General features: G+C 43.0%; 1 protein-coding gene across 1 annotated transcript in view; it reads right to left on the bottom strand.

Annotated features, from left to right (window-relative positions):
* Window positions 1–2,663: 2,663 nt before the first annotated feature.
* atg7 (ATG7 autophagy related 7 homolog (S. cerevisiae)) overlaps window positions 2,664–27,524 on the bottom strand; it is a 171,412-nt gene continuing 146,551 nt past the window's right edge. The window contains exon 18 of the mRNA XM_038812655.1: window positions 2,664–3,434. Coding sequence (XP_038668583.1) covers window positions 3,402–3,434 — 33 coding nt within the window. The 3' untranslated portion in view covers window positions 2,664–3,401. The remainder of the gene's footprint in view (window positions 3,435–27,524) is intronic.

Raw genomic sequence — 27,524 nt, 5'->3', positions numbered from 1 at the left:
ATTGTCAGAACGATAGTACTATTCTTGCTGACGAGAAGAAAAACAAAATCAGTAAAAGCCCTTTTTGGAGGAATGTTAGTGTTGTCCCATTGATCTGCAGCAGAACCTATAGTTGTCAGCCATTCTCCAACCTTTTTGTCTCCAACATCCCAGGTGTGGGCCTCCCTCCTCATGGGGAAGAGTCCTACAGAAGCCCGTCTCTTTATTCTGTTGGTGACCCCTTGAAAAGAAATCCAGGCAGCAGGATGGATCTACGGTAAACAGCATACGTAATTCTGAGCAGACAATGAATGGGTGATGACAGAACCTGTAAACAAAAACACTCCAGATGTGCCTTTCAAAGGGAGGATGATGCAGGTAAGGTTATGAGGGAGGTCCATTTGCAAGCAGAAATATAAACATGTTTATGGATACTTGGACACACTGTCGTGCTCTACTGACACCCGGGTACATGGTGCGAACGAGAGTTAAGAAAATAACATGCATAGTTGAGCAGCATAATTTTATAAAGTGTGGTGAACTCAACAAATTTAATGAGGTTACTGTATGTCTTCCAGCACTGAAGTGCTGTCAAGGGACTAATTTCCCACCACTGCGTCGCAGCCACTGATTTGGACAATCTCCAGCCCTGCACATCAAACTGGCTTGCCTCGGAGGCTTCACAGTAGCACAAGTGGATAGCACTGTGGTTTCACAGCGCCAAGGTGCCAGGTTCGATTCCGCGCTGGGTCACTGTGTGGAGTCTGCACGTTCTCCCCGTGTCTGCGTGCGTTTCCTCCAGGTGCTCCGGTTTCCTCCCACAGGCCAAAGACGTGCAGGTTAGGTGGATTGGCCGTGATAAAATTGCCCTTAGTGACCAAATAGGTTAGGAGGGGTTATTGGGTTACGGGGATAGGGTGGAAGTGAGGGCTTAAGTGGGTCGGTGCAGACTCAATGGGTCGAATGGTCTCCTTCTGCGCTGAATGTTCTCTTGGGTTTCATTTTCTTACAGGTAAATCTGCTATCATCTGAGCCAAAGGCGACCTTACAGACCTTGTGCTCTACTACTTTTCCGTATTTGCTGCCTGGTCCTTTAAATTACTGAAGAATCTTAAGTCCTAGGGGATTCCATTGGGAGCACTATACCCGTGTTGATTTAACTTGACCATCGAACCATAGAATTCAGCCCATCGAGTCTGCACCGACCCTCTGAAAGAGCACCCGATTGAGGCCCACTCCCCCACCATATCCCCATAACCCTGCCTAATCTGCACATCTTTGTGGCACTAAGGGGCAATTTAGCATGGCCAAATACCTAACCTGCATGCCCAGAAAATCGACTGGGTGGGGGGTCAACAACATCCATGTCTGGTGGGCAGGATCTTCACCCAGCATATCAGCTAAGCAAAAGATCAATGACAAGTAAAAACAGAACATGCTGAAATTTTCAGCAGATCAAGCAGCAGCAGGCAAGAAAGAAACAACTGCTTCAGGGAAATGATCTTTACTCGGAACTGGAAAAAGTTAGAGACGCCACATGTTTTCAGCAAGTCCGTGTCAGGGAAAGGAGGGAGGGGATGCAAGAACTAAAGGGAAAGTCTGCAATAGGATGGAAGACAGGAGAGATTAAATGGTAAAGGGATGATGCAAGGCAAAAGAGGATGGTCGTGGGACAAGGAACAAAAAGCTGAGCTTAGAGGAGGTGTAAATGGCAACAGCAGGATCATTACCGGCACGTTATCCAAAATAAGTGGGATCGGTGTTTAGGATCTGAAATTATTGGACTCAATGTTGAGTTTGGAAGGCTTTAAAAGTACCTAATCTAAAAATGAGGCACTGTTTCATGAACGATTATTGTTATTATTTATTAGAACCGTGTCACTGGCTATTCTACCCATGAGTGTTCCAGTAATACTCATGTCTGAAATGCAGAATATTATCCTCTAGCATACAGTGGAACAGACTGTTGAAAGTGCACCAATCATAGCCCTTTGAATAAGGGAAAGGCTTGTTGTACAGTTTATGCACTATTCTTAAAATGAAATCAAGTAATTTCAACAATTGTTGTTGATAATAGATTTGAATAATAAATATTAACAACACCGTTGTTGACCTTGGCTGGACACAGTTACTTGGCTTGATAGCAACATGAATCAAAAACAGGTAGTCATCGTCTCGAGCCATTTCATCAAGCCTGTTCATCAGTTAATATATGCAAATTTGGCTCCCGTACCACTACTGCCACACTGTTAAGCTAATGCACCCAATAATTATCAAGGAAAACAAAAATCTATCTGCTAGATCCTCTTCAAGATGTTGAGTTTGCAAAAGAGCATTTCCAAGTAACAATGTCCAAACAGCCACAATATAAACAACACGGAAAGTGACAAGATGGCATCGGCATTCTGGCTGTTTTTGGCTTTCATTGTGGGGCAACACGGCAGCATGGTGGTTAGCATAAATGCTTCACAGCTTCAGGGTCCCAGGTTCGATTCCCGGCTGGGTCACTGTCTGTGCAGAGTCTGCACGTCCTCCCCGTGTGTGCGTCGGTTTCCTCCGGGTGCTCCGGTTTCCTCCCACAGTGTGCTGTACTGTTCTATGTTCTATTTTACACAGACGAAAGCAAAGCAAGACTTGTTGGTCTGTCTACTGCAGATTCCCACAAAATTAAATGCTGAGACAAGTTTAATAATGCGAAAGCTATTACGTCATTTTTAATTGTGTAAAAGACAGCATGCAGATTACACCAGTATGTACACAATACAGAGGCTTCAGGCATAAAGAATGGCAGGACAGGAAACAGACTTCAATTCAGTACAAAGAACGTTTAAATGGAAGTGAAGTCAGTAGCTCAAACGATAAACCTTACATTTAGTTAAAATCCATGACCATGTAAACTAGTGGTTTGCACTGAACCAGGTTAAAACCAAACCATTTTTGCTTTGGAACAACAGTCCAAACTGATTGGAGATATTGAAACTGAAAGAGCAAGAAGCAATTTCAACAAAAAGTTCATGTTTGAGCTGTGGGTTGACTGAAGTATTCACACCAATGCTGGTCTGTAAACAAACAAAAAACTCAAATATGTGTAACAGCATCAAGTTCAGAAAGGTTTAGGATTATTGCTTTTATCGCTAATATGATATTATATGCATTTGATGATAATCTCCAGAGTTGTGATCTGGATGCAAGGGCCATAACATTTTCAACTCCAAAAAGGCATTGGGAGATATTTATTTATTAAAGACAAAATGGCTTCTTAATTAAGCCGAATGCCATAATGAAAATCACAAAGGATCCTTGACCGACACCAGGGTGGCTGTTATTGCACTTCAGGATTATAAAAAGTGCTGAAAAGAGCTCCTGGATTAGTTTGCCAACGAGTATCAAACATCTTCCGTTTGGATTACACAGATCGTTTTTCAGAAGCTTTCATCATCACTCATGTCCCATATCTGAAAATAAAAAAGAATTTACCTTGAGTGTTCATGGAAAAATAATCATTGAGCCTTTGCATGGAGATCCAAAGTCAAGAACAATTGGAAGAGGCCCCTCCAGTTCATCATTCCGTAGAAACGCACAATACTCCTGTCCAAGCATTTCTCTTGAATAACATTTGCCAGGAATTTATATTTTACTAGCTTGTCCTGCAGCCAAAGTTTATCTTGAAACTAGCTCTCCAGATTAACCTTCTCCAGTCCAATTACTACCCTGCATACTTCACATTAATTTCTCTTCACGAGTGAAGATTCAGCATTTTTCCCAATCTTTTCTCAGACCTCAATCCTTTGACATTAGGGATCAGCTGTTCCAGCTCTTCTGCATTACTTCAAGGCTTTGGATGCTTCTCTTATGGCCAGTGACCAGAACTAAAAGGTACTTGAGGTGCAAGCTGATCAGAGCATTATTCGGCTACAGCAAGAAATGCCTTAGACCGTGGTCGCTACTTTAGCAATGTAGCCCATCATTCTGTTTCTTCTCGATTGCTAACCTGCAATGGCCAGACACTTGTGTCACAGTCCTTCCAATGTATAATAATTTACATTTCTCTGTACTGAATTTAAATCTACTGTAGTTTTGTCCATTTGCAAATTTGTCCAGGTCCTTCTGTCATTCCTTGGCTTTCATGAAAATTTTCCCTCTGTTTAGTCTTAATAGCAAATCCCACGGTCTCTAGCACTTAGCACCAAATGAGACACAATTTTGTCTTGTTCGGTTCTTTGGCTTCGTAAACAGATCGAGAGAATTTTGCAGCAGTTATAAATTGGCACAAAGTCAACATTTATTTTGCAAAAAATATCAATTGAGTACAAACAATAGGACACAAATGTATTCATTCCTTGTCCTGAAAAAGTGGAGGCAGATTAAAATGACATCTGTGAGCAAATCAGTCAAAACAGGAAATAAATTAGCTTTTAATTCAGGATGAACGAATCATTCAGTCTGCTTCCTGTCAAGATGCAAAAAAAATAGTGAAGTAATCTGCAGCCGTTTTCTAATGGAGTAATAGAAACAAGCATCATTCCATCACAAACAAAGAAGAAAAATTCAAATAAGGAATTCGTGAAAGGTGTTTTTTTGCCCCTTTAGAGAAAGGGGAGAATGGCGCTGAAGACAGAATGCTCGAATGCGGTGCATCCTCACGGTGAGCTGTTCTCATCACCTGCCATTGTGCCAACGCTCACAGAATTGTTACAGAATGGAGGAAGGCCATTCACCCATTGTGCACGCACTGACCCTCTAAATGTGCAATTCATTTTGTGCCATTTCCCCATTTTCTCCCCGTAATCCTGCATTCTTCCTTTCACGTAACTGTCTAATTCCCTTGTAAATTCTTCGATTGAACCCACCTCTCAGCCAGTGCATTCCAGACCTTAACCACTAGCAGTGTAAAAACCTTTGCTTCTTTTGCCAATCGCTTTAAATCTGCGCCCTGTCATTCTTGTTCCTTTCACGAATGGGACCAGTTTCTCCCCATCTACTCTGTCCAGACCCCTCATGATTTTGAATACATCTATCAAACCTCCTCTCAGCCTTCCTTTCTCCAAACAGAACCGTGCCAATGTTTCCAATTTATCTTTACAACTGAAGTATTCCATCCCTGGAACCATTCTTGCGAATCTTTTCTGCGCCCTCTCTCATGCCGTCATCCTTCCGAAAGTGCAGCACCCAAAACCTGGCATAATACTCTGGCTGAGGCCAAACTAGTATCCTTTACAAGTACACACACAGGTCCAACTTCTTCAGAGTTTTAGGCAACATTTTATATTAGCTCTGTGCGTTCTTCCTACAAAACTGAACCACTTTACATTGATGTGCATTAAATTTAATCTGGCACCCATCTACCTGTTCCATCTGCGAAGGAAATATATGAATAAATAGATAGAATTCATATGTCTTTAGGATATTAAACTTTAGAATTAAGGACGTGGACACATGTTCAAGTATAGCCATTTTTACCCAGAAGCCTTAAACTATATACATGGCCATCACTTGCTGACAGCTTGGTTTTCAACAGGTGTTAAACAGCCCTCGTCTGTGCCATTCATAAAGTAACACCAGGGCCTTTAAAGTTCTCTTCACACTAAGCAAAGATAAGAAAAAGCTTTAAAGTCATTTTCAAAGGAACTTTAAAAGCTTTTATGATGGTATTGTCTGTCCTTATTTATTCAGGAGTCATTCTTAAGTCTTACCTCAGCAAATTAGAAAAATAAGACTTTAAAAAATATCTATTCTCCTATAAAAAGGTTTAATATTATTTCTGTAGAAATAGGAACAATTAGAGGTAAACAGTAAAGATATTAAGGGCATATTTTAGAACATGATGACCATATACAGGCTCTCAGCGTGGATAGTAAAACCATTTTAGCAATTACATAATAAGGACACATCTAAGGAGAAGAGTTAATCAAAGGGGTAATACACATTGCTGCTCAAGAACGAGGTAATCTGGACTGGAAAGGTATAACTGTTCCAGTTTCCTTTCACAACATCAGAGACATTGCAGAAGAGTACACGGGGAACCCCTTCAATGTTTCTCCAGGCGTTAGATATTGTAAAGCAGTCAGCTTTTCTGTCCAACTGCCCCAAAAACTGATTCACTCAGCGTTACTTTGAACATCGACAAGGTATTCTTAAATTGATATTAGCTGTAGCATTGTATTATTAAAGTTCTATTGGATTCTGTATTAGAACTAACACTTTTTATTGTTTATAGTCATTAGCGTTGTGATGTACTTATCCACTTTAAAGTGTATTGTGTGTGAAGTAGTTCTGGAATAAACTTGGAAATAAGTTTGGAAAGTATAATGTCTCTTGCAATCTTCTGCATGGAGAAGAAGAACCCACCTCTCTTGTATTTTCTGAAAGTGGGAAGATATAATTTTTGGAGAGTGACCCCCGGACCCATATAATATCTGGGTAGTTATAACTTAGCCAACAAATGATTTTACAGGCCATCTGGGAAAAGGTAATATCTCTTAATAGTTACTTTCCTTGGGGGAGACGTGGATCGCATTCTCAGACCCAAAATAAGTGCCCATGTGAAATTGCTGTCAATGTGAGGGTGATTAAGAGTGTTCTTCCGATATAAGGTAGTCTAGCTTTGGGACTCAAGTTATAATCCACTTCGCACCAACCGGTCTGTGTCCTTTTGAAATTCTGTGTTATTCTCCTCAGTTCACAATTCTTTCAAGTTTCGTATCATTTGCAAATTTTGCCCTGAACACCAAGGTTTATCTAGGTCATTAACCTATCTCGAGACCTTTCCGAACCAGTGTTAAAGTGCACTCCTGGGGGGCGATTTATGCAGAGTAGCAGCAGCGAAATGGCCATCATATATGTGCAGCATATTTGTCCTGGGACGCAATCTACAGGAATGGGGTGACTTCATAATTTAATACCATGATGGAGGAGTGCCTGCAAAGATCAGCAGCAGTTGTTACACCCCAAGAAAAAACACCCTTCTTGCCTAAATCAGTTCCATTGCCAGCTGCCTGCCAGCTTTAGGAGAACAGGGTATAGTAGCCATGGGTTTCAAGAATAAAATAAAAAGTCACTACTGCTTTTCAAATACTAGTGTATCCAAATGACACTTTCATCATTTTTGGACTGATTTTATCGTTAACGTTTTCCAAGCATTGTATAATCACTAACATCTTTTCTGATTCAGTGAGTCATCTTCCAGTGAAGACAATCATTAGCATGAGCTCACAAGTAAACGTTTGATTATGTTATTTTCCATATTACAAGATGTGGAGATGCCGGCATCGGACTGGGGTGGGCACAGTAAGAAGTAAGGTTAAAGTCCAACATGTTTGTCTGGAATCACTAGCTTTCGGAACGCAGCTCCTTCCTCAGGTAGTGTCCATATTTCAAGGCAGACAGGGAAACATGGTGCATCTCACAGATCATCATCAGTGTGATATACTGTGGCTAAGTGGTAATTGTTAGTCCACACATCATCCTGACTTGGAAATATATCGCCATTCCTTTACTGTCTCTGGGCCAAACTTCTGGAACCCCTCTCCCTATCAGCACAGTGGGTGTACCCTACATAACATGGACTGCCGTGGTTTAAGAAACCAGCTCACCACCACCTTCTTGAGGGCAATTAAGGATGGGCAAAGACAATGATTGCCGGTGCTCATGTTCCCTGAAAGTATTTTTAAAAAATGATATGAGAGGTGGTAATGTTATAATAACATCGCTGGAGTAATCCTCCAGAGACCAGGATAATGTTGGGTCGACAAAGGTTTAGATCCCACCACAGCAGCTGGTGGAATTTGAATTTAGTTAATAATCTAGATTATAAAACTAGTCTTAGTAATGATGACCATGAAATTATCATCAATTGTTGTATAAACCCATCTGGTTCACTTTAGGGAAGGAAATCTGCCATATTTACCTAATCTGGCCTCCATGTGACCCCAGACCAACAGTAATGTGGTGACTCTTTTAAAAAAAATTAAAAGTACTCAATTCATTTTTTTTTTCCCAATTAAGGGCCAATTTAGCGTAGACAATCCACCTATGCTGCACATCTTTTTCGGTTGTGGAGGTGGGACCCACGCAGACACGGGGAGAATGGGCAAACTACACACGGACAGTGACCCGGGACCAGGATCAAAACCGGGTCCTCGACGCGTGAGGTAGCAGTGTTAACCACTGCGCCAGCCTGCTACCCTGATGTGGTTGACTCTCAACTGCCTTCTGAAATGGCCTGGCAAGCCACTCAGTTCAAGGGCAATTAGGGATGGGCAACAAATGCTGGCCCAGTCAGCGCTGCCCAGGTTGGAAGAATTGGTTTGCTATGAGAACTTTTCTGCTAAGAAACAGGAGTTGTCTGATAGGAGAAAGCCTAATAAGTGATGGAGTAGGTGTTCACATTAACTTGCACTGGTGGGATTACCAAACACAGCAGCTGTCAACGAACATCAATCCAACTTTTTTTTACTGGGGGTGCAGTGATGGTAGTGGAGGAAGAACATTTTGGATTTTAAAATGAAAGGTAGCCTGAGTACTGTGTCCTGGTACGGTGGCTGCAGAAACAGATTACTGGAAGTATTCTGAGCTGTTACTGAAAACAAAGTGACTTGCACGATAACAAAGAACAAGTCTAAAGTAATTTCTTCGGTTTTAGTGTTATTTGTATGATGCTCGTGAAATGAACTTTAACAATTTCTAATAAAATAGTGGCCTTATATTTGGTACTGAGCTAACAGAAGTCATTACCAAAGGCATACAGCATTCCGTGCTTATTCCAGACAAACCTTTTTAAGCAACATCAACAATCTGTGGTTATTTTATATCATGAAGACCTGCAAATGTTTGGAAATGAGCCTGACAGCAAGCTCTTTAGAAGATAAACAGTGGTTGGATGAAGGGAAGAGTAAGGCTGAACAGACACAGGTGGCATCAAAGCAGCCCAGACTTAAGGAAAAGAATTAACTCTTTTGTTCGCGAACGCACCTGGGGGACACACACTTTGTTTTGCTGCAGGTAATGACAGGCGGGAGTTCAGCGAGATTTGTAATGCAGGAACATTACTACTGATAATGAAGACATGACCCGTACATACACAAAACAGAATATCATCACACAGCTGCCTTAAGCTTTGAAGATACAAAGACTTTGTTTTGCTATGTTGATATTTTTGATGAAACGTAGAGTGATCTCAAGAAAAAAAAAATAATGCTGGCAATTTCTGAACCATAACTTATTTTGATCTGCACAAAACCACGTTACTGATCTTTGTGTTGGATTTCAGAAAACATTTTATGACAGGTGGTTGCATAGAAACAATGGAGCTTTTGGCTGTATTACTGAAGATGAAGCTCTCTCAATGTATCGCAAATAACGTCAAGGGCTCGGAAGACATGGAAGTTCTAGAGCAATAGGAGCCGCTTACATGTATAGTGCACTTTTAGATGTGAACAAAATGGTGGTTGAGGGGAGATTAAAAAGGGTGACCAAAAGGTTGAAGCAGAGCCAGAGGGAGTGATGGTTACTGGAATGATTTTTGCAAGAACAAAGGATATGGGGTTAGAAAATGAATTCTGGCTGCAGTGGGGTGTTGAGGTTGTGAACAATCTACTTCACCCTGAAACTATCGCCAGAAAGACAGATGGAGTTGGTGGTGAGGGTTAAAGGCAACAACTTCTGTCTTCTCAATGTTTAGTTCAAGGAAGTTATTATTCATAAAAGCGGATGTTAGACAAATAGTCTAACAGAACACAAGGCAATGAAAAGGGTGGAGAGGTATTGGAGGGGTAAATTTTGGATTCAAACGTACGAGAGCTGACCCTGTTACTTTGGATAATATTGCCAAGGATAATGGATGTAAATAAGGAAGTGGAGTGAGGTAAAGTCTAGATTCTTTGGAGGTCTCTGGAAGTAAGTATTCGAGTGTGAGAAGAGATGCCATTGTTCGAAATTCACTGGCTATGCCTGCGCAAATAAGAAATCAAACGTGGAGCTGAAAAATGGATGAGTGGCATTGGGAAGTATAATGTGACTTATGTGTTGAAGGCTACAGAACAGTAAAGGAGAAGGAGGAGGGATAGTGCAGCAAGGTTTCATTTACAGAGAATGCCATTCATGACTTTGGTTCTGACTATTTTAGAGCTGTGTGAGAAGCAGACGATTGATTGGTGTTATTCAACAGGTCACATGTGGACATGGATATGGAAGGCAACACATTCAAGGATCATGGAGGATAGGGAGATTGGAGATGATGCTGTAGTTAGTGGCAACAATGGGCACAAAGGGTAGGTTGTTTTGAGGTTGGTGGTTCTGAAGGTTAGTGAGGTAGTCCCACGGAAGGGCAATCACAATACTAGCTAAAATTGGGGCCAGTAAATTGGATCAAAGCAGCAAGAGGTAGGCATCATTTTGAGATGTTTGAGAGGGAAGAGAGGAGATGGAAGGAGAGGTTTGTGAGGGCAGAGAGAAGATAAAAGGAAAATCAAGAATGAGGCAAGGGTTCAGTGTTAAGGTAACTGTTGTGGGTCTGGACCAGAACTCCAATGGTAAAACGGTGAGGAAATGTTACCGCACCACAGGAGTGATAACATTGACCAGAAGACAGCTTTAATTAGAACACAGAATTAAGCACATTAGCAACAAAGAAATAGCTTTACAGTTAACAAGTACAACATACTAACTTGCTTCCTGAAATCTGTCTCTACATTCCAATTAAGCAACTCCACGTATTTCAAATGCCACTTAGTATAAAGTTTACAACCAGGTTTTACTTGTTTATCTTGATGCAGAGTCCTCGGAGAGAGAAACCTTTTTAGCACCAAGCTGAAAACCCTCTGCTCAGGTTAGAGCACTGGAAGCAACTTTTTTGTCCAGACAGACCTGACCCCTCACATTAGCCACACCAGCTGCACTCAAAGCATACAGCATTCTTTTGTCTCTTGTTGCAAGATGTGCTTTGATATGTTTAGCCAGGCTCAAACCGTTGCAGCATTACATTAGCATTCCACCTGTAAACAGGTGAAGTGGCTTCCAATATCTATTAGCAAAACATGTCCCCTGCAAAAACTCTGATTACCTCACTTTTAATCACAGCTCTAGCAGATATGCTGTTTATAACCATTTTAACCTGGATCTTAATAATGTTACTACAAAAATACAAACTATAAAGTATGACAATTTCCTATATTCATCACAGTAGGGATGGACTTGGGATGGTTGTGGGACATGGACAAACAGCAAATAGATGATGAATGGTCAGACTCTGTTGGAAACAAACATCAAAGTAAAGTGGCTCAAAACACATTAGTACTTGTTGCAGAGTGCTGGGTAAGAGAGGCACAAGCAATCAGTATTAGGAGTCAATGGGTATTGGAAGGTTACCATTAGATCATGACAAATTGCCAGTTAGAACTCTGATAATGAATTATGCTCATTTTGGATAAACTTTAGGAATAGGTGCGAAATTGGAAGAAGTGTAGGAATCACGGAGTTAAATCAGAGTTGGCAGAATGGTGGTGTGTGTACCGAGTGGGGAACTGTTGGTGTCGTTGCAACCACAAAAGTGTCTAATTTGCATAAAGGATATAGATTGGAAAATTCAGAAACTCAAGTGGTCAACTTTGCAGATGATAGTAAACTGGGAGAGTAAGTGGAATCAAAGAGGATGCTCAGAAATTACAGAATGAGATGGGAAAAATATGTTATGTGGATAGAATGTCAGATTACATTTTATCCAGTGTGTCAAGTACTGCACACAGGAAGAAATAAGAGACAAGACACAATCACCATGTAGGATTAAGTGAAACCAAACAGAGTCTTAAAAGACACAAGCCAATCAATGCAAAGTAGCAATCAACAAAGTGGCATGGTGGCCTAGAGGTTAACACTGTTGCCACCAGGGACACAGGTTCAATTCCAGCCTTGGGTGGAGTTTGCACATATTCCCTTGGTCTGCACGGGTTTCCTCCAGGTGCTCCCGTTTCCTCCCATAGTCGAAAGATATGCAGGTTAGGTGGATTGGCCATGCTAAATTGCCCCTTATAGTGTGTGGGTTGGATGGGGTTATGGAGGTAGGGAGGCCTGGGTTGGGTTCTCTTTTAGAGGGTCGGTGCAGACCTGATGGGCCGAATGACCTCCTTCTGCACTGTAGGAATCATAATTTTATGTAAAGCTAATGGAACCTCATGGTAACTTAATTGCAAAGAAACAAGAGAGATATTCAAGCTCATTTGGAGGCAGTGCAAAGAGGAACTGAGAGGCTGATTCTAATATCAGATGCATTGAGTTGAGAGCAAAGACTCAACAAATTTGGCAAGTTTCAGTTCTAGTAAGGTGGTATCTGAGAACTGTTCTTCAGAGATATATAAAAAAATAAACCCAGAATATTAATTTTAATTAATTTGCAGGTAGAACAAGTGGACACACGTTCAAACTATGAAAGGCACTTTTAAAGTTGATGTCGAAGAATTCTTCATCAGTGTCTAATAATAGACTTCGAGATAAAACAGTGAAGATTGAAGCCGTGGCGTTTTGGGGGAATTAATGGCTAAATTAAGATGGCCTGAATGGTCTTCCTCATCTATGATTATCTTTCAAACTGGTGAAAAACCTGGGGCATTATATGTACCCCTTATATAGGCTGCACATGATGGACCACTTCAGACCAGACGGGTCTCAACATATTTATGATGTTTCCAGTAGGGGCTGGTTTAGCTCACTCGGCTAAATTGCTGGCTTTTAAAGCAGACCAAGCAGGCCAGCAGCATGGTTCGATTCCCGTACCAGCCTCCCTGGACAGGCGCCGGAATGTGGCGACTAGGGGCTTTTCACAGTAACTTCATTGAAGCCTACGCGTGACAATAAGCGATTTTCATTTTCATTTCATTTCAATGTACCTCCCAACTGAAGAACAAAGAAAACAAAGACAACAAGACATGTAGGAAGATAAATACATAGCACGGTTGGATTGTTTGCTCATGAAAGCTGATGGTTGTGCAGGATAGAGAACAGCAACAGATTAAAACAGCATTTCATGAAAAAAAATGGAAATTTAATTTAAAAAATGGAAATTTCATTTCTGCACAAATCTAAAAGGTCTGGATTTCAGAGGCTATTCATATTGAAACCTGTTATTTTCACCCAAATCCAAATGCCCAATGCAATCAATCGAGAGCAATTACATTCCCATCCATTTAAATAAGTTTACGTCCAGATTCTTCACATTTTCCGATCAGATTTGGGACCGAGTTCAGGTGCACGGTGCCTGCGACACTGGCCTGGGGCAACTTGCTCACTGATCGTCTCAGCGTCTTCAGATAAAAATGACTCATCTTCACTCAACACCAAGCTCAGAGGCCCAGTCCAGATGCAAGAATCACTATGTAGAGAACATGAAATCTCACTCAGCCCAGAAAGTACAGGGCCAACTAACTCGCCACTTTGTTATGTTTTAAAATATTTTTTCCCCCCCCCTCCTCACACCATTCCTCTTTTCTGTTTAAGTAAAATGAAGAAAACAACATAGTGTATGACTGGAAGGAGATTCTCCTCATTTCTCTCTCCCTGCTAATGCTGTTTGGCAGAGTGAATGACTTTGCAGCAAGGATAAAAATGTAAATATTCAGTACAACTGTACAAATAATTGTAAGTGATAAAGTGATTACAACACTCCTGCAGTAGGGAGGGATCAATCTCACTATTTGGAAACTGGAAAATATACTTCTTTTATTATTGGTTGAACGTTTCTATTTGTTAGTCCTGTAATTAGACAATCCGGTATATGCCTTCTAAGAGCAAGATTGTCTGTACAACCAGGTCTAAAAGTTGGGATTACGGAGGGCTGTTTGGACTTGCCTCAGTAGAATTAGTGTTTATAAATCTGTGTTGGATGATCTTTAATGTAGCTATTATGCAGACCACCTGAAAATAAGTAAAAATGCAATATGGCTCTCTGATTACAGGGCACTTTTATGTTTCGGAATTATATGATGTTCACAAGTGCAAGAAAAGGTTGGTGCACTGCATCTCTGTTACACTAAAGTATTTAATCTAACAATAGGATTTAACCCTTTGATGCTGAGAATGTGGCTCGTACAGATGATCTCATGGGGTGAAGTTGATCTTGGAAGGTGACACAAAACAGGCAATAGTAAATTGGCAACCAAGTATTCACTTCAACCGAAATGTAACTGGGTGTAGTCTTAAATGTATTGCTGATTCACTACTGTCTGCACTGGTAAGGCTTAAATTTCCCAGCTGCATCTCAACCACTGTCTCAAAACCTTCAGCTGTGCACAGACTTAGTTTTGCTGTTTTGACATTAGCTTTGACCTCTTATGAAATCACTATGCTCGGCTACGTGTAACAGTTGTCCCATAGTCCTGGTTCAAGTGCTCATTGTGCGCGTGCAGGTCACTAGATTGCAACAATGACTGGCAATTCTGGCTGGACTCCCCATCCTTGCTCAAGGGCAATAAAAGTGACTGCAGTCCCTGAAACTACTGATTCAGCTGAAAATCATCTTGTGATTCAGTGACCTCTGGGCTGCCTGGGGCTCAAATCTAGGCTTCTGGTGCATGTGGTTTAACATTAAAATAGTATTGTTCACTAAGCCATAAACATTTTATTTCACTGCTATCTGTATGTTTAACATTTTAGTAAAGCTGAAAGGTCTGCTATGCTGCTAAGAAACTTGCGGGTCTCCAAAGCTGGTGGTGATTAGTCTTTCTGTATTCAGATGTTCTCCATAAATCAAACAGTAAGTGAACACCAAGAAAGAAGGTAGGCATTGTCATAATACACACCAGTATATCATAGTGCAGACACACACACTGATGGACACACAGCAAGACCAATCAACACGCACAACACCACAGCCAATCGCCAGTTAGAGCACACTCACTATAAAGAGAGAGGGCATCAGTTTTCCTGCTCATTCGGGACGCAGCCTCTCAGAAAGACAGAGCTTACAGCTTACAGCACAGATCTTCACCATGTGCTGAGTGCATAGACTGGTTAGGATAGGCATAGGTCTTTAGTTTAATCTAACATCGTGTTAACCCACAGTAAAAGTATGTTCAACAGTTTCTAGCTTAATAAAATAGTGTTGTACTATTTTAAATGTTGGTAGCCTGTATGTGTTCCACGGATCCAGTGCACCCAACACATCAGGCATCAAGGAATTTAGTTCAGCCTGGTGGCGAGTTCTCTGGTCATTATTGCACATGGATTCAAACTTCAAATTTCTCCATAGTTTCATCGTCCCCTTTCATTTTTCCCCTTACTTCCACAATTTCTTCCAGTGTCCTGTCCTTATACATATTCTCCACTTCCCAGGAACATATCCAATTATTGATGTCTCACACCCTCCATTCCAACATTATTGGTTTCTCCTCTGGAACCGGTTTGATAGAATTGCCTAGTTTAATTTCATATCTTACCCTTCAATAGCGTCTGCATAACACTACCTTTCGACCATACTTTTACTACTGTTGATCCTCTTCCCTGCCTTCCTCCAGCTTAGTAAGAAGTCTTACAACACCAGGTCTCCACATCATTCCTCCAGCTTGACATTCCCATTCTAGCCAACACCCTGTAATATTCTCCAAGTTGTCACTTTGTCCATAATGAGTGCTCTATAAACACAAGTTTGTTTGGGAGCTGTTAGCTTTTCAGGGTTAGAGGCAAGGTTAGATTATATAACCAAGGAATGAAGCTAATTATCTACAACCACTGCCACCCAAGTGAACACGGGGGAAATATATTTCTACAAGAACTACTTATGTTCGACGTCAATGCCAAGGGGAACCATAACTTTTGTTTCCAAGCTGAGGGCCTGATAAGGAGGGGAAACTCACCTCATACTGAAGTCTTTAAGCCAAGCAGTTCTGCATCTGTATGTGTCTGCTATAGAGTACACACTCTTCCAGCCTTTTCAAATTACCCAAGTCGAGGAAACTCAGGCGCATGCTGGTACAGCCCAAGTTGTGCACAGTTCAACTAGATAAAGCAATGCAAGCTTAACAATACAGAATATTGGTAGGTTTCCAGTTGCTTGTCCAGCTCAGATCACCCATCCTCTGGGGCTATGATTTGCACAGTTATCTGGAACGGCACAGGAAGCTTACCAGCCCTCCTGCTCAGGTTCCAATTGTGAACGAGCATAAATGCTCAATTATCAGGAATGGCGTAAAGACCTATCGCGTTTGCACTGCAGGTTGACTGTCAGATGTGCCACGTTGTAGTCACTTCAGCCCCAAAGATATCCCTTCTTTACCTCTCCAACCCTGCCTCTAACCCCACAGGAATAATCACTAATTGGCCATTGAATGATTGCTGCACTCTAGTGCACATGCAGACCGTTGTCAGTTTCTATTCTGTATCATGCCTGGAACAGGTCGCTAATCTGACACCAGGGGCTTATAGCAGAACACCACATCGCACGCGCACACAGACTAAGGGTCAATTTAGCGTGGCCAATCCACCTAACCTGCACGTTTTTGGACTTTGGGAAGAAACCGGAGCACCCGGAGGAAACACACGCAGACACGGGGAGAACGTGCAGACTCCACAAAGACACATTCACCTGGGTCACTGACACTGTGAGACAGCAGTGTATACCACTGTGTCGCACATAATTTTAAAAATAGCAGAATTAAATCATTATATTGTGACAATAGTTCCAATATTAACAAACAGCATACATTCAATTTTCTGTCTCTATTTCTGGTTTCCAGCATCCTCTGTATTTTCCCTTTCTTTACTACCCGGCTCACCGTGAGAATTCTTCAATCTGATTGGCTGCTCAGCGTGTTTGATGACTTCCCATTGGCTGGGGCCAGAATTAAACCGTGGTTCATTTTGAGCTTTGACAAAGGGTCATCTGGACTCTAAACATTAGCTCTTCTCTCTCCCTACCAATGCTGCCAGGCCTGCTGAGATTTTCCAACATTTTCTTTTTGGTTTCAGATTCCAGCATCCGCAGTAATTTGCTTTTATTCATTTAGAGTCAGCGGTGAGCACCGTCTCTTCACCACTGTCTACAAAGCCCAGACCAATAATATCACATGGATCTTCAATCCAATCATTCTGAAATATGTCATCCAGAACAATGGGCGCAGTGCAATTATTACACTGAAGCGTGAAAGAAATCAGAAGCAAGGAGCATTTTCTTTGTTCGAGTATGCAATTGGTTAATACATAATTCTGGAACTAAACTTTAGCCAATGTCAGAACCACTCGTTACCTTGCTGAAAACACGACACCATCCCCAGAATTGGTTCAATGTCCATTCACATGCTCTTTAAATATGGTCACTAGTGCGAACATTTGTAAACTTTCCTGCGTCCAGCCCCAGGCCAACTGAAGTGAAGCATGACTAGCCAGCCATGCAATCAGATTTTCTGAGCATGTCATATTACCAACTATTCTATTTCAACTTGCGCTGAGGGGTGTTATGCATCAGAGTAACACCATTGGCTGCGGTAATGTCACGTGTTATGCAGTGACATCAACGGAGCGTTTCACGGACTTTTGTGGCGGTCACCATCATACCCTGCTTCAGCAGTACCTTGTAAATAAATCCCTTGCACTATGTTACACAAGTTCGACGTGTACCACCTCCCATTCTTCCTCCTTGCAGCTAGCAGGGCTGGTTTAGCTCAGTGGGCTCGACAGCTTGTTTGTGATGCAGATCAAGGCTAGCAGTGTGGGTTCAATTCCCGTACCAGCTGAGAATTCTGAATTCTCCATCTGTGTACCCGAACAGGCGCCGAAATGTGGAGACGAGGGGCTTTTCACAGTAACTTCATTGCAGTGTTAATGTAAGTCGACTTGTGACAATAAAGGTTATTTATTTATTTTATTGTATTTTACAAAGAATATAAACAGTATGACAAGGTGGAATTCAATTGTTTTCCCATTCGTGCTCTCCGGTCTCGTTCAGATCAACTATATATTCGGTTACCTTAAACAAAGTGAGCAAGCTCATTAAAATTGGAATACACACAGCCAGTAGTGGCAGGCAGGAAGGAGAAGACAAGGAAAGCATTCATTTTTTAAAGTAAATTGTTTTTTTCCCCAGTTAAGGGGCAATTTAGCATGGCCGATCTACCTAACCTGCACATCTTTGGGTTTTGGGGGTGAGACCCATGCAACCCGGGGAGAATGTGCAAACTCCACACGGACAGGGACCTGGGGCCGGGATCAAACCTGGGTCCTCTGTACCGTGAGGCAGCAGTGATAACCACTGTGCACTGTGCCGCCCACAAATAAAGCATTCTAAACTAACCCTAACATGAAGTGCTTTAGTGACAACACATTAATTAGAGCAGGGGTGGGCAAACTGCGGCCCGCCAAAGGTCTTTATGCGGCCCACCAAGATCAAGTCATAAAAATTTTTTAATTTTTTAAATTTTTTTAAATAAGGTTAATTGGGGGGGGGGGGCTGTTGGGTTACTGACTTGAGTAGGGTGATCATTGCTCGGCACAACATCGAGAGCCGAAGGGCCTGTTCTGTGCTGTACTGTTCTATGTTCTATGTTCTATATGAGGCGCCCAGAATCATAACCGGGTGAAGCGCCATTTTTGAAAAGTAGAGAAAAAGAGGGCTAAAGGCAGGATGCCGCCGGGGGAAGCACTGAGGTATATGCCGCATGCTAATTGGTTACAACCGGGACTATTAATTAATATACTATGCGGCCCGTTAAAATTGTGAATTTCTGAATGTGGCCCTTGCACGGAAAAGTTTGCCCACCCCTGAATTAGAGCCACCAGCTAACCTGTCCTGTCCTGGGAATTCGCAGATTAGATGTTATTGCAACATTTTAGCATTTAAGAAGAATTTCTTTGCTATTGAGTCTCATCCAATGCACTTCTGTCGAGTCCTGATAGCTTAAATAAGGAATTGTGAAAATTCAGTTAATGTAGCACAATCCACCATTAATAAAGTAACCAAACCATTCCATAATTATTTAAACTGTGTGGAGTTTACATATTGCAATTAACTTTTACTCACGCTGCAAGTAAGAGTTCATGTAGCATTAACTGATCATAATGACTGGAGCTAAAGTATTTTCATCGTTAAATCAATTGTATTACACTGGATGATTCCTAAAATTACCTTATATTTTCTTTTAGCTGAAAGGTATATTTTACTGGTTAATAAGACGGCAGACTGAAGACGTTTCCACCATTACAAAGACCACAACAACATGACGTAAAATGTACGTTGAATTCTGAGAGTTTAGGCCTGCTTTACAACTATCCTCTGCATCTATGTTGCTGTTCTACAAATGTTTCCTTCCTCTCCTTAGGAAACTGGTTGTTGGCGCATTATCATTTCAGATCAGGTCCCAGCATTCTGCCGACGTGACTGTGCTTCACCTGATCTTGCAGGTCGGAAGTCCAAAATGGTCCTCACTTGAATATCTGTGTGCGTTCGCTCTCCCTGCATGACCAGATGCAAACAGAAACCTGGCTAGGTTCCTCGCCTCTAGCCCAAGGGCACTAAAGTCAATTGTTGTGCCTTGCACCACTGATCCAGCTCACAGCAACTCTCAGGAACAAGGCAGGAGACGTAATATTCTAAAACCGACATCAATGGATCAATTAAAATGAAGTTATTTCAGGAGGATGGCAATGAGAGCAGATACATTTTTCCCCACACGGGCTTTGGGTTGACATGTAAAGAGCAAACTTTATTAACCCACTTTTAAATTGTATCCCAGTAGTGCCGTTTCTTTGAAATCCTTTGATAATTGCCCTAGTATATTGTGCATCCTTCCCGCCGCCTCTCTCCATGTCGCACAGCAGGTAGTTGTGGTAAACCACTGTATTGTATTGTACTGTTGTATTGTTACGTTCACTACTCATCTTGTGTTCATTGATGGCACATCAGTAGCCACATCGCATTTCACAAAACGCATATTTACAAAAATGAGAGTAATTGTAAGCCCAGCTTCAAAAAAAAAAAATTTAGTCCACAACAGCCCTGTACATTTGCCCGTTGGCCATTGTGATCTGCAGGGCGGTTTCCCAAAAGGCACAAACCTTCATTAAACACGGTATAGAAACTGACTGCAAGGATTTCAATAAAATTAGTGTCCTTGGACCGAAGCCAAAAGGAAACAAATTCTTCACCTGTCTCTGAGAATTGAAAGATTGCATTGTTCTCACTAGTAAATAGATGCAATAAACTTTAACAATTCAGTGGAACGACTGTTCAAATATTGCAACTCAAGAGCTCTGTGAAAGCGCTTTGAATATACAGCAGGTCTGCCAGCATATTAGCCAAATAGTTTTGCCATGAAATATTAAAAAGAGCAATCAAATATCTGCAACAGTATTTAACTATGAAAGCAGGGAAAAGAAACACAAATTAAATTCACATGGCAACACAGACTTTAGGAATTTCCCACTGCTGCACTGGTGATGTAATGACCATTTGACTTTTATGTCAGTCAGATAATCTTTTTTTAACTTCGTATTCAACAATTGGGCACCAATGTCTGTCTAAGAAAACCTCCTGATGGTGTGAAAATCGTTAATTTCATCTTCATTTGGTTCCAATGCCTTAAAGGTAAAATATTGTCTTTGCAAAGGTTTGTATAATTGCATATTTCGAATATTCCAAACTTATCCCACTTCTATTCTTTTTGAACTTTCCTAAACCTCAAATACAGATTGAGTATCCCTTATTTGAAATATGTGGGGCCGAGTGTGTCTCGGATTCCAGATTTTTCAGATTTTGGGAATACCAAGCTGCAAAGACCCTCGGGTGCTGCTCAGAATCGCTGGTCGGTGCTGTATCTGACAGGGGGTACATACATAGCTTCCCTGCCGACAGGGAATCAGGTACCAAGTTTCGGGGCAACAACCCCGTGCCGTCAATTGGAAGGATACACTTGTGTCAGGCCGCAGGAATGGGACATAGTTCTAGGAACAGCCGATACTGAAAAAGTGCGGATTTGAAAGCTTTTCGAATTTCGAATAAGGGATACTCAATCTGTATAAGCAAAACATATGCCATGGCATATCACCATCCTGGGGGATCATCATTGACCAGAAGCTCAACTGGATTAGCCAAATAAATACAGTGGCGACAAGAACAGGTCAAAGCCTAGGAATCCTGTGGCGAGTAACTCACCTCCTGACTCCCAAATCCTGTCCGCCACCTACAAGGTACAAGTCTGGAGCGTGGTGGAAAACTCCCCACTCGCCTGGATGAGTGCAGCTTCAACAACACTTGAGAAGCTCGACACCATCCAGGAGAAAGCAGTTCACTCGATTGTTAGCCCTTCCAGAAACATTCAATCCTTCCACCACCGACACACAGTGGCAGCCATGTGTACCATCTACAAGTTGCACTGCAGGAACTCACCAAGGGTTCTTAAGCAGCACCTTCCAAACCCATGAGTACTACCATCCAGAAAGACAAGGGCAGCAGTTACCCAGGAACCCCACCACCTGGAGGTTCTCCTCCCAGTCACTCACCACCCCAACTTGGAAGTAGTTTGCCGTTCCTTCACTGTCACTTGATCAAAATCCAGGAATGACTTCCCTAATAGCACTGCAGGTGTACCTACACCTCTGTGGATTGGATTTATTGTATTATCACGTGTACCGAGGTACAGTGAAAAGTATTGTTCTGCGTACAGTCCAGATAGATCATTCCATGCATGAAAAAAAAACATGGGACATACAATAAATACACAATGTAAATATATAGACAGAAGCATCGGGTGAAGCATACGGAGTGCAGTACTACTCAGTACAGCAGATGTGTGTAGAGTTCAGATCAGTCCATAAGAGAGTCATTCAGGAGTACACTAACAGCAGGGAAGCTGTTTTTAAACCTGTTAGTGAGTGTTCTCAGACTTTTGTATCTCCTGCCCGATGTAGTGCGTGTTCTCAGACTTTTGTATCTCCTGCTTGATGGAAGAAGCTGGAAGAGTGAATAACCTGGGTGGGAGGGGTCTTTGATTATGCTGCCCACTTTCCCAAGGTAGTGAGAGGTGTAGACAGAATCACTGGATGGGAGGCGGGTTCGTGTGATGGACTGGATTCTGTTCACGATTCTCTGTAGTTTCTTACGGTCTTCGGCCAAGCAGTTGTCATACCAGGCTGTGATGCAGCCAGATAGCATGTTTTCTACAGTGCATCTGTAAAAATTGGTAAAAATCAATGTGGACATGCCGAGTTCCCTTACTTTCCTGAGGAAGTCTAGGCACTGTTGTGCTTTCTTGGTAGTAGCGCGACATGGGTGGACCAGGACATATTTTTGCTGATGTGCACAATTAGGAATTTGAAGCTGTCAACCAGCTCCACCTCGGCACCATTGATGCAATCAAGGGTGTGCATGATACAGTGACCACAGTATCAAGGAGACAGCTCACCACCACCTTCTCAAGGGCAGCTAGGGATGGCCAATTGTTAGGAAAGCAATAGCAGCTTGAAGGGATTTATATCTGTATTGGTAAATGTTAGAAATAAGGGTTTAATTTAATGTCTCTGTGCCTGGAAGGGTAAAACCTATGGTTAGATTCATGCTGAACAAAGGTGCTTGTAAGTGCGGGGATTGCTAAATTCCAACTGCGCTTTTATTTTGTTTTTGAGGGGGCCACGGTGTGAAGAATAAGTAAAAGGCATAAGCATGTGGGGGTTGCTTAGCAACTGGGGACTTGCTAGAGAAGCTTTTAAATTTTAATTTAGTCAATTTGATTGCAGTTGAAAGTGAGAGAGAAGGCAGCTCTCACAGCTCTGCTGAAGCAGTTGGTTTAGAAGGTTGGAGAGAGAACATCTCTCTCAGCTTTGCTAGAAGAAAAGCCACAGCATGGAGCAATGGTTAAGAAAATAAGTGCAGAGATCTGGAGAGCAGCTAGTTAATGAAACTAGAGAAATTAAGAGATTTGTCCAAGAACTCTGGAGTTAAGTGAACAGAGACCAATATATTGTTCAAAAGAATTCAAGGAAGAGTAAACAAAGTGTTGAGTTAGAGAGACAATTGCAAAAAACAGATTTAAAGTGGGACAACAGCCTTCAAAAGTAAAGCAAACGCCTGATACTCTTATGCTATTTTAATACAGTCTGGGAATTGAGAGTTAAACAAATTGTGAGCAGATTGCACAGCAGTCGAGACAAATAAATCCTAAATGGGTTAATGTGAAATCCTAGACTGGATTCACTGTTAAAAGTGGAGTGGAAGCTTTGTTTAAATGTGTAATTTGCAAAACCTGGCTGGATTTCAGAATGCCAGCCGCCAAGGGAAAGCGTTTATGAGAAGATTTTAAAGCATGTTTTTGGGTGTGGAGTTTGGAAAATTTCAGGTGACAATCATCTGGGGATGGGGGAGGTTCTGAGAAGACATCCATAAACCTTTCCTTGGGCTTCAGAGTGGAAAGTGTATTTGCCCACATTCATCTTGTGTGTTTAAAAGGGACTGTGTGCTAATTAGACCATTGTAGATTAAGATGTACTTTGTAATCTGTGATCGTCCTAAAACCGCTGAGTAATTGTTAAGCTCAGGGAGGAAGCAAAGGAGTATTATATAATAATCTAACTTTTCATGTTTAATAAATGTTTTTTTCCTTGTTAAAACTGATTAGCGGTCTCATGGCGTTGTTCCTTGATGTTTTATATACAAGTAAATGCGTGGGATTCTTCGGAAACCGACGAGGCAGGCAATGCCGGCGCGAAAGAGTGGCGTGAACCACTCCGGCTTTGGGCCGCCCCAAAGGTGTGGAATCCTCCTCACCTTCAGGGGCTAGGCCAGCGCCGGAGTGGTTTGCGCCGCACAGGCTGGCATGGAAGGGGCTTGGCGCCACGCCAACCGGCACCGAAAGGCCTCCGCCAGCTGGCGCAAGTGCGGGACATCAGCATGTGCTGGCGTCATCCCAGCGCATGCGCGCGGAGGGGTTCATCTCTGTGCCGGCCATCGTGGACCGTTACACCAGCCGGTGCGGAGGAATAGCGTGCCCCCACGGCACAGGTCCGCCCGTGGATCGGTGGGCTCCGATTGCGGGCCAAGCCACCATGGGGGCAGCCCCCGGGGCCAGATCCCCCAGCGCCCCCCGAGGACCCCGAAGGCCACCCGCGGAGCCAGGTCCTGCCGGTAAGTACCTGCCGTAACATACGCTGGCGGGACCGGTTGAAACCGGGCGGGCACTCAGCCCATCGCAGGCCGGAGAATTGCCGGGGGGGGGGGGGGCAGCTGGCAGAGGCCGCCGACTGGAGAGGTGCAATTCCCGCCCACGCCAAAACCCCGGCGCGGGAGAATTCGGCGTTTCTCTGACCCGGTTGGGGGGGGATCAGAGAATCCCGCTCAATATTACAGACCTTTGCGCCAGGGTTTCATTCCGGGACCATCTTCCCACCCAGTTATAGCATCAAATGGGATTGGAGCACAATAAATGCTGGCCTCGCCAGCGACACCCAAATTAAAATACACAATTCTTCTAAGAACCTCATTGGTTTACCGGAAAGTCTGACTTCATGTCCTATCTGGCAGGCTATTGGGGGTGGGGGTAGGTCAAAGGTTATCGGGAGTAGGCGGAATGCGGAGTTGAGACCACAATGATCTTATTGAATGGCGGAGCAGGGCCGAGGCCGGATGGCCTACTCCTGCTCTTAATTCATGTAAATATATTATGCCTGTATGGTAGTGCCTGGCTGTAACATCCCCACCAGATGATAAGATTGGTTTGAAAACGTCAACATTAAACCCATTCTCTGACACAATATAATTGTGGCAAGTCACTGCAGTGAGCAAGACGGGCCGTTTGTTCATGATTTACAGTGCAGAAGGCGGCAATCCGGCCCATCGCGACTGCACCGGCCCTTGGAAAGAACACCCTACCAAAGCCCATACCTCCACCCTATCCCCACACCTCCACCCTATCCCCACACCTCCACCCTATCCCCATAACCCCACCTCACCTTTTTGGATACCAAGGGCAATTTATCATAGCCAATCCACTTAACCTGCACATCTTTGGACTTATTTTTTGTTAAAGATCTTTTTTATTAAATCGATGCAGCGAGGAATATTTCAATTTCTCAGCTCAGACCCGACATTTTGAATTTGCACCATTTAGGGCACCGTGATAGCTCCTTTCAAAGTTAGAAATGTAGTTACTTCCAGTAAATGTGGCAGCCAATTTGGACATAGTAAGTTCCCACAGAAAAAAAAAACAATGAAATAAATGAGAAAATCATCTTGTTTCACCTCATCATTCAGGGATTAAAGTTGCCAAGACATTGGAAGAATCCCCCCTGTTTTTGTGACTATTGCCATGAGATCCTTTCTGTACATTTGAGGGCCAGATGCGGTTTAATTTGATTTAACATCTCATTCCAAAGGTAACATCTCTGACAGTGCAGTATTCTATCAGTACTGCACTGAATTGTCACCCTAGATTTCTTTCTTGCCTGCCGCTATACTTACCTCAGGTGTTTGAGATAGAGACTTTTACCCATGTAAAAGTTGACCTCATGACCTTTGGCCTAAAAAGATTGGACTCTCAAATTTGATTTGTACATGAGTATATGAGGCATTTCAATGATATATTTTCTTGCAACTGAGAGACACGAGTCTGCTATCCTGGGGACAGGCGAAATGTGCATCTAAGCTGGGAGATCCAAGGCGGGTATGTCTGTTCTTCACAGAGATCTACAGATGTGTGCGTCCTGTAGTTTGAAGGAATGGGAGATGATCAGATGTGCCATTCTGTGGGATCTGCAGGAAGTGCATCTGTTAAGCCTGCAATGATCTGATAAAGAGCATATGAAAACCCAGGAGACCGAGTAGTTAAGTAAACGGTGGTTTGTTTAAGGCCAAAGGAAACGGCCGCTATAGCAGCAGACACACACAATATGCTTTTTCCTCAACCATGATTTCCCACCTACTGTTGTTGATGGGGCCCTCAAGAGTGTGCGGTCCATCTACCCGCAGCACGGTAGCATTGTGGATAGCACAATCGCTTCACAGCTCCAGGGTCGCAGGTTCGATTCCAGCTTGGGTCACTGTCTGTGCGGAGTCTGCACATCCTCCCCGTGTGTGCGTGGGTTTCCTCCGGGTACTCCGGTTTCCTCCCACAGTCCAAAGATGTGCAGGTTAGGTGGATTGGCCATGATAAATTGCCCTTAGTGACCAAAATTGCCCTTAGTGTTGGGAGGGGTTACTGGGTTATGGGGATAGGGTGGAGATGTTGACCTTGGGTGGGGTGCTCTTTCCAAGAGCCGGTGCAGACTCGATGGGCCGAATGGCCTCCTTCTGCACTGTAAATTCTATATATCTCCCTCGCCCCCTCCCCTCCCTCCCAGAACAAGGATAGAGTCCCCCTCATTCTCACATTTCGTCCCACCAGCCTCCGTATGCAAAGCATAATCCTCCACCATTTTCGCCAACTCCAGCGTGATGCCACCACCAAACACATCTTCCCTTCACTCCCTCTGTCAGCACTCAGCAGAGACCGTTCCCTCCGAGACAATCTAGTCCACTCATTCACCATACCCAGTACCTCTCCCATCACCCATGGCACCTACCCATGCAACACCTGCCCTTTTACCTCTTCCATGCTTAACATCCCAGCCCAAAACACTCATCCAGGTTAAGCAGCGTTTCACTTGCACCGCTTCCAATTTGGTCTACTGCATTCGCTGATCCCAATGTGGTCTCCTCTATATTGGAGACCAAACGCGGACTGGGCGATCGCTTTGCTGAGCATCTTCGGTCTGTGCGCATCTTCGGTCTGTGTGCATTCAGGTCCCTGACCTTCCTGTTGCTTGCCATTTTAACAAAAGACCCTGCTCCCATGCCCCCCCCCCCCCCCCCCCCCCCCCCATGTCTGTCCTTGGCCTGCTGCAATGTTGCAGTAAAGCTCAAGCAAACTGGAGGAACAACATCTCATCTTCCAGTTAGGCACACTACAGCCTTCTGGTCTCAACATCAAATTCAACAACTTCATATGATCAGCTCTGACCCACTCTGACCCATTTATTTTCATCCCATTTCTTAATATATATTAACCCCCCCATCTTATAAATATTTCCTTATCCTTTGTCCTCTTTGCTTCCCCCTTCCCCCCCCCCCTCCCCCCCCCCACACATCTACAGTTCACCCTCTGATGTTTGACCTTCCACATCTATTGTTCTCTCCTGGGACTGCCATTAGCACTCTTTCCCCTTGGGTTCTGTGGCCATTAGCACCCCGTTTCCCTGGGTTTCTGTGGCTATGACTCATCTTTCATTCTCACTCCACAGTATAAATATTTCCCACTCTCTCTGCCTGTTAGCTTTGATAAAGAGTTATTGGACTCGAAATGTTAGATCTTTTCTCTCCCTACAGATGCTGCCAGAACTGCTGAGATTTTCCAGCATTTTCTCTTTCGTTTCACACACAATATGTCCCTGTCGGGACTACCAGAATGCAATGTTACTGTCCAGGTCAGATTTTATATAGTCTAGGAGGAATTCCTTCAGCCAGAGAGTGGTGAATCTGTGGAGGTCTCTGCCGCAGAAGGCTTTGGAGGCCAAATCAATGAGTGACTTTAAGACAGAGATAGATA

The sequence above is a fragment of the Scyliorhinus canicula genome, chromosome 11 (assembly GCF_902713615.1).
Source record: "Scyliorhinus canicula chromosome 11, sScyCan1.1, whole genome shotgun sequence".
Lineage (NCBI taxonomy): Eukaryota > Metazoa > Chordata > Chondrichthyes > Carcharhiniformes > Scyliorhinidae > Scyliorhinus > Scyliorhinus canicula.
Note: the sequence above shows the minus strand (reverse complement) of the source record. Positions and strands in the feature narration are given on the sequence as shown.